The sequence below is a fragment of the Antrostomus carolinensis genome, unplaced genomic scaffold (genome assembly GCF_000700745.2).
Source record: "Antrostomus carolinensis isolate BGI_N321 unplaced genomic scaffold, ASM70074v2 scaffold28052, whole genome shotgun sequence".
In the NCBI taxonomy this organism is placed as follows: Eukaryota; Metazoa; Chordata; class Aves; order Caprimulgiformes; family Caprimulgidae; genus Antrostomus; species Antrostomus carolinensis.
Window position 1 is genome coordinate 1,794 of NW_010298012.1, and position 7,745 is coordinate 9,538.

The 7,745-nt window shown below is 60.1% G+C and overlaps 1 protein-coding gene across 1 annotated transcript in view; it reads left to right on the top strand.

Moving 5' to 3' along the window:
• Positions 1-7,523, top strand: part of LOC104520589 (electrogenic sodium bicarbonate cotransporter 1-like) — a gene marked incomplete at both ends in the record, with an annotated part of 8,083 nt that extends 560 nt beyond the window's left edge. The window contains 14 exons of the mRNA XM_010162318.2: positions 19-131; positions 208-365; positions 2,088-2,175; positions 2,476-2,630; positions 3,259-3,375; positions 3,585-3,759; positions 4,029-4,162; positions 4,273-4,544; positions 5,227-5,282; positions 5,579-5,762; positions 5,890-6,002; positions 6,643-6,804; positions 7,003-7,181; positions 7,412-7,523. Of these exons, the coding sequence (XP_010160620.2) occupies positions 19-131; positions 208-365; positions 2,088-2,175; positions 2,476-2,630; positions 3,259-3,375; positions 3,585-3,759; positions 4,029-4,162; positions 4,273-4,544; positions 5,227-5,282; positions 5,579-5,762; positions 5,890-6,002; positions 6,643-6,804; positions 7,003-7,181; positions 7,412-7,523 (2,018 nt within the window). The remainder of the gene's footprint in view (positions 1-18; positions 132-207; positions 366-2,087; positions 2,176-2,475; positions 2,631-3,258; positions 3,376-3,584; positions 3,760-4,028; positions 4,163-4,272; positions 4,545-5,226; positions 5,283-5,578; positions 5,763-5,889; positions 6,003-6,642; positions 6,805-7,002; positions 7,182-7,411) is intronic.
• Between the last annotated feature and the right edge of the window lie 222 nt (positions 7,524-7,745).

The window sequence follows — 7,745 nt, forward strand, 5'->3', positions numbered from 1 at the left end:
TTCACTGCCCCCAAGCTGTGCACCAGTTATTTGCTTGCACACCTATTTTGCCGCTTGCTCCCTTTGCAGGGAAGGCCAAAAGCTGGTCTAAGCCCAGAGCCCAGCTCTCTGAAACGCCTCTTAAGGAGCAGGTAAGGCAGGATGGAGCTGGGCGGAGAGCAGCTGCTCCATCCCGAGTGCCCAGCTGCTGCATCTCTTTCCTTTCAGCTGAGAAACCGTTTTAAGAAGAAGGTCCCACCAGGGGCCGAAGTCGCCCATGTTGCCGTCGGTGAAGTTGAGTTCCTGGAGAAGCCCTTCATCACCTTCATCCGCCTCAGGCGAGGGGTAGCCCTTGGCTCGCTGGCCGAAGTCGCTCTCCCCAGCAGGTAAAGGGAGCATGTCTGATGGCCCTGTGCCCCTCTTTGTCCCGTGCTCCCTGCCCCACAGGACAAGGCTTTGCTTGGCAAAAGCAAAGGGTATGGCACCCAATGCCATGGGCAGTCCCAGAACCCTGGCTCACTGCTTCCTCTCCTGCTTTTCCCAGCTCCTTAGGACCATCCCAGGACAGGCTGAGAGTGGAACATCTGTTGGGCAGCCTGGCAGGGACACCCCCTGGATTATTCCCACCGGGGCTCTGCATTTAGTCTCCTCCTTAGGAAGGTCTGGATGCTCTCCCCTTACTGCCTGGGAGCATGGGGGCTCACAGCGAGGAAGGGACGCAGGTTTGCAGGAGCCTCTCTCCCTCCTGCTGCCCGCAAAGCTCTCCAGAGTGGTGGGGTGGCTTTTCCAGCAGTGTTGGTATAGGGGGAAAGGAGCAGGGCAGGAGGTCTTTTCTGCATGGTTGAGGAACACATCATCTGAAGGTGTAAGGGAAATGGTCAGTGTGCCCCTTGAGCTGGGGACTTCCTTAGGGAGCGTGTGGAAGAAGCAGGCAGGGATCAGGAGGGACATTGCCACCTCCTGGTCACTCTGCCCAGAGCACCCGTCCTCCAGCAGCTGGGTGGAGCAGGACATCTGTTCACCTGCTGCTCTCTCCTTGGTGGGAGATTGGTGGCAGGTTCCTGGGAGCTCCTTCAGGTCTCGAGGGGCTCATGACAACCCCTTGCCCTGTATTTTTCATCCCCAAACAGGAGGAGAAGGAGAGCTTGTCCCTACCCATCCCTTTGTCCATGATGCCATCCCCTTTGCTGGCTGTCCTGTGGGTGCAGCCACCATCTCAGGGCTATCTCCCACCCAGGTCCATCTCTAGGGTCTAAAGGTTTTCCTGTTGTCTTGATGAAGATGCGTGGATGAAAGCAATCCCAGGTGGCTACCTCACCTCCTAACCCTCAGAGCAGGCTCCAGAAGGCCTCCAGCACTGATGCCCCACATCAGGGCTGCAGTAGGTCCTGTTGAGCCACCTTCATCTCCGCTCATGCTATCAGAGTTTCCCTACCCCCTCTCCAGAGGTTTGCTTGGGGTACAGTCACTGGAATTGCTCCACAGCCTCAGTGTACCAGGGCTGTAACCATTTTTGCCTGTTTTGGAAAGGAGTGGAGGGCTTCCTTAAATATTTGGATGGGCTGTCCCTCTGGAGACCTTATGATTATGCAGCACTCTCTGAGGTGTGGGATTTTAGCCTTATTTCTTCAAGGACTCTAAGCCCCCTTTCCAATTTTCTCCCATGTCCCCGTAGTCCTACCAAACCTGCTGCCCAAGCAGCTGGCAAGCTCTCCTTCCTAACGCTCCTGCCTCCTGCCTGCAAGCAACATTCCCATGAGCATGACCCCACAGACAGACATTCCCAGCTGAGAATGTCTCCTCTGCCCCAAAGACCTGTCATCCCTGCCCTCTCAGCCTGGGTTTCTGCAGACCCTGTGATCCACCTGGGGTCCTGGTGTCCCAGGGTCTCATCTCCCATGGGGTTTCCATGCAGTGGGCAGCAGATATGTGTCTTGTCTTCTGCCCCCAACTCCTCACTTAGGATGGCCACCTCTTAAGGTGGCAGCAGTCCCCCAAGTCTGCCCAGCCACCATCCCTAGCATCTGTGCAGCACCATGGTCTCCCCCAGAAGAGACATCCCCCGGTGAGACAGGGGATGCTCAGGAGATGCGCTGTCTTGCTCACAGGTTCCTCTTTATTCTGCTGGGTCCCCGAGAAAAAGTGAAAGCCTACCATGAGGTTGGCAGGGCCATGGCCACGCTGCTGACGGATGAGGTGAGCCTGGTGCAGCACCCATGGGTGGGATGGGCCTGCGACGACACCTAGGCTGAGGACACCAGAGCTCCGCTCCTCTCCTCTGCAGGCTGCAGCAGGAGAGGTGGAGGATGAGGCGAGCTGGTGGCCTTCCTTGCCCAGGATAAGAAACCAAAGGTTTGGGGTGGGTCTTTAGGATGTAGGTGCACCTGTTGCACTGAAGTGGACGGGTGTCTTTCTCAGTGGTGGCTGCAGGCTGGGAGGAAGGCTCAGTGGCTGAACGCGGGGACATGGTGGCTAAACCACAGCATCTCCCTGTAGCTCTTCCAAAGGGTTGCTCGGCAGGCTGAGCACCGAGAGGACCTCATCGCAGGGATGGAGGCGTTCCTGGATGAGCTGACTGTGCTTCCTCCTGGGAAATGGGACCCCAGTGCCAGAATTCCTCCACCAAGCTGTCTGCCATCTCCTCACAGGAGGTAGGCTGGAGGGAGGGCACCTGCAGCCTCTGCCAGCCCCTCTGCAGGGTCCCAGTTGGAGACTTCTGCCTGTGACCCTGAAATCTCCATCTCCCTGGGGATGAAGCCATCCAGAGGCTAACCTTTGCCAGTGAGGTCCTCCCAGCTAAGCCACTTTGCAGCTCCAGCCAATGACCACAGCTCTCTCTGGTCCCCTCTGCTGTTAGTCCTGCTGTCCCACGTGGTGGGGGATGGCAAAACCACCCTGTGTGCCCTTCAGGGAGGAGCTGCTGGGAACGCTGGGTTTCAGCACTTGGATGTGAAGCTCATCTTCCAAGCAGGACACCTCCAGCTCCACCCAGGTCCTCCACCAAAACCAGTCACACTACGATTGGCTCCAGGGCTTGCTGGAGGAGATCGTGGTTGGGTTGGAAGGGACCTTTGAGGAACATCTAGTCCAACACCCTCATCTCCCATCCTCCTCCTGATCTTTCTCCTCCTGCTCATTATCAGGGGATACACAAGGTCCCCCCAGCCCTGCTTGCACCCCTGTCCCCTCTCCATCCTCCCCATCCCCTCATAGCATCCTCTAGACACATCTGGGTCTTGAGGCCTGAAGCCTGTCATCTCAGGCTCTGCTCTGCCGCAGGACCACTGTGCACCCACCAGATCGGCAGTCCCACGGCAATGGGGACATGGCAGCAGCTGGGGACAGAGCCATTCTAGGGCACCTGCACTCCAGGGAGGAGCTGGAGAGGACAGGCAGGTGGGTGCCTGGAAGGGTGAGGGTGGTAGGAGGTGCAGCAGGATGCCAAATTCGGGACAGGGCGCTGGCTTTCCCCAGTACTTGGGGCCACCATGTCCAAACCACTCTGGGCTGGTGTCTCCTGGGGAAGGGACCATCCCCTGCCTTGCAGCTCTCTCAGGGGGTGATGGATGGGGAGGGTGCTCTGAGCTCTCCCTCCACTGTCCCAGGCTTTTTGGAGGGCTGCTGCGAGACATTCGGAGGAAGGCACCGTGGTACGGCAGCGACTTCTCCGACGCCCTGCACCCCCAGTGCCTCTCGGCAGTGCTCTACATCTACCTGGTGACGGTCACCAATGCCATCACCTTCGGGGGCATGCTGGGGGAAGCGACTGACAACATGCAGGTCAGTGCAGCCATGGGGTGCCCCACACCGCCCCTTCTCAGCTGAGCCCACAAGTCTCCTGGGTGCCCACCTCCCAGGTGGTGCTAAGGAGCCAGCCGTGCCCCTGGAGCATCCCAAGCATCACCTGAATCCTGTGTCCTTCCTTGGTCTCTGTGTCCCCGACTGCTGACCCTGCACCCTGCAGCACTGGGAGGTGTGGGCAGCTGCGGGGAACAGGCCTGGGACCCCCACCCCAACCATGTGCCTGGCATCCCTCACCTGTGTTTCAGGGGGTGCTGGAGAGCTTCTTGGGCACGGCCTTTGCTGGCTCCATCTTCTGCCTCTTTTCTGGCCAGCCTCTCACCATCCTGAGCAGCACCGGCCCCGTGCTGGTCTTCGAGCGCCTCCTCTTCTCCTTCAGCCAGTAAGTACCCTGCCAGGGATGGTTCCTCAGGCCATTGTCCCCTGGCTGGGACATGGTCCACCATCACACAGGTGGGTGTTGTTGAGGCTTTGGGTCACCCCTCCCACCAGGGACCACAGCCTGGACTACCTGGAGTTTCGCCTCTGGATTGGGCTCTGGGTGGCCTTTTTTGGCTTGGTTTTGGTAGCCACTGAGGCCAGCCACCTGGTGCAGCACTTCACCCGCTTCACTGAGGAAGGCTTCTGCGCCCTCATCAGCTTGATATTCATCTATGACTCCCTGAAGAAGATGCTGAGCCTGGCTGATGCCTTCCCCATCAACTGGCAGTACAGGCTGGACAATGTCACCTCCTACAACTGCATCTGCAACTTGTCCAGCCTTGGTGAGCCCAAGCAGCTGCGTAGCTGGTGGGGAGCGGGGACTGCTGCCCTGGGATCCCACTGGGACCCTGCTGCCCAGCTACAGGGGGAAAGGTGCTGGAGGAGGAGGAGGAACCTGCTCAATCCCTTCCTTGCCTGTCCAATTACATCAGCACCTTCCTCTACTCCCCTCCATGCCATCTCTCCATCAGTCCCTGCCTCCCGGCACTGCGCAGGCAGTGGGGACAGTGCCGGGAGCAAGAAGAGCCTTGGTCCGGCTCCCATGGCTCTGGGATGGGGGATGCCAGGGGCTGGAGGTGGGCACCTGGGTGGGTTCGTGCTGCTGTTTCTAGCCCAGTCTGTAAATCAGAAGTTGTTTATTGGGGCCTGAAGATGTGTCCACTCTGATCCTGCAATTTGAGACCCACACCGTGTACCAAAAGCATCAGCACTGGGCACAGCCTGGGGCCAATGGTGCTTCTGAGTAGCTGGAGCTTCAGCCAAGCCCTTCACAGGGGCATCCTCCCTTGGTGCTCCCTGGGTGTCAGCCGGTGCCAAGACCTCAGGGGTCCACAGGACACATCCAGCACCCTGAGCTCTTGGGGAGAATCTGGGAAGCCACCCCAATGACAGCACAATCCCAGTCATCCCTGATGGAGCATCCCCAAGGTGTTGGCACCCTAACTCTCCCCTGTCCCCTTGCAGGTCACAGCTCTGCAGGGAATGACACACCACTGCCCTTGCCCCTGGCTACCCAGCAGGTACAGCCCCTGCTCCCAGGCGGGTGGGCGAGCAGCTATGGTGGGGCCACGGTGTCCATGTGTGACCACACCTTGCCACCTGCCCTGTCTCTGCAGCCTCCCACTGCCCTGGCTGAGCTGAGCAGGACCCAGTGCCTGGGTCGAGGTGGGTACCTCCTGGGGACCAGCTGCCAGTATGTGCCCGATATCACCCTCATCTCCTTCCTGCTCTTCGGGGGCACCTTCCTCTCCTGCACCATGCTCAAGCCACGGTGTCCATGTGTGACCACACCTTGCCACCTGCCCTGTCTCTGCAGCCTCCCACTGCCCTGGCTGAGCTGAGCAGGACCCAGTGCCTGGGTCGAGGTGGGTACCTCCTGGGGACCAGCTGCCAGTATGTGCCCGATATCACCCTCATCTCCTTCCTGCTCTTCGGGGGCACCTTCCTCTCCTGCACCATGCTCAAGTGCTTCAGGAGCAGCCGCTACTTCAGCATCCTTCAGCCACCCCAGCGGCATGGTCATCCATTCTAGTAGCATGGGGATGGCTCCAGGTGCTGTGACCCAGGGGTGCTCCTGGGGCAGCCCCCACCCTGGCCAGCCCAGGTCAAGCCCTCTCCATTTTCAGGTGCGGAAGCTGGTGAGCGATTTCGCCATCATCCTGGCCATCCTCGCCTCCTGCGCTGTTGATGCCACCCTGGGCCTGGAGACCCCTAAGCTCCTTGTCCCCAGCGAGCTGAAGGTGCTGGTGGAGTGGGCACGGCATTGTTGGGGAGTGGATCTGTGCCCCCCACAGTGGCCATCCCACCATGCTGCTGCTGCTGTCCTTCCCTCCATCGGGTTCAGCCGTACAGGGATGCGGGCTGCATCCCAGCAAACAAGAAGGGGTTGAACTGCAGCCAATCCCATGCTCTGTAAATCACCTGGCCCAGTCCCAGACTAACCACGTCACAGTACAGCTTATGCTGGGGTGAGAGCCACAGGCTCATGACTGGGCTTGGACTCCCTGCCCTGGGTGTGGAGCAGGGCTGGCAGCACCTCAGAGCAGCCCGTGCTCACTGCTGCCTCCTTGGGCTTATCATCAACGCCCAATGCCACCTCTTCCCCCTGCTCCCAGGAGCACGTACCCCACTCTCGGACTGCGGTGCCCAGGAGCAACCCCCCTGCTCCACCATAGCAGGGCTGTCCTCGTGGGGGTGCTGGGTCACGCTGTCCAAGAACAGTCCCAGGATGAGAGAGGATGCTCTTCCTCTCCCCAGGTGGAGCATCCCTGGGTGCCCACAGGGCTCCAGCCTGGGCACCCGGGGCTGGTCCTGTCACCTGGTTGCACCACAGGCCCCCCAGGTGGGTGGCAGCTGCTGTAACCTTTCTGCTCTCCACAGCCCACGAACCCAGCACGGGGCTGGATCATCTTCCCCTTCGGAGCCAACCCGTGGTGGGTCTGCCTGGTGTCTGTGGTGCCCGCTGTCCTTGTCACCATCCTCATTTTTATGGACCAGCAGATCACAGCCGTCATCCTTAACCGCAGGGAGTACAAGCTGCAGGTGAGCGGAGGACAGGGGACAGGCAGGACCCAGACAATGGGGAGGACCTTGGTCCTGGTTGGACTGGGTGGGCCAGGGGGGCAGCTATGGGAGAGCAGCACCCCAAGCCAGCCAGCAGGGTGGGCAGACCCCACTGCTGCCTCTCTGATGCTGACGGGGAGGGGTTTAACCCCCGCCCCGCTGCCTCTCCCATTGCAGAAAGGAGCTGGCTTTCACCTGGACCTCCTCTGTGTCTCCCTCCTGATGGTCACCAACTCCATCACCGGCCTCCCCTGGTATGTCTCAGCCACTGTCATCTCCCTGGCGCACATGGAGAGCCTGAGGAAGGAGAGCGCAACCTCAGTCCCTGGCGAGCACCCTGAGTTCCTGGGCATCAGGTACACAATGAGCCTAGACCCACGCTGGAGAACCCCCTGCCTGTGGGACGTGCCCATGCTGGCCAGTAGATCTGGCTTTGGGGCTGCTTGTGTCTCCTCCAGGATGCCACCAGTCCCTGCAGCTATCAAAGCTGAAAATAGCAAAGACTCTGGGGGCTGGGAGGGCAGGAGGGGGCTGTGGGCTTCCAAGGGACCCTGGGCTACCGTGACACCCACACTACTGCCTGCAGGGAGCAGAGGCTGACTGGCCTGGCTGTCTTCGTCCTCACAGGGTTCTCCATCTTCATGGCACCCATTCTCAAGGTAGGGAGCCTGGCTGCTGGCTTTGGGCTCTTTTCCAAGGTAGGAGGGTGGCCATATCCCGCAAGGCCAGGGGTTTCTAACCCTACTGTCCCTCGATCCATCACGGGAAGCCTGGCTGGCAGGCAGGGAGCTGTGTGGGAAGGCGCTGGGCAAAGGTTTTGGGTTGAGCACCACAGGACAGGCGGCACACCAGCACAACACTGCCCTGTGTCAGCTGGCCAGCCTCCCTGTGGGCATCAGGGTCCCCTGTGGTCCCCAAAC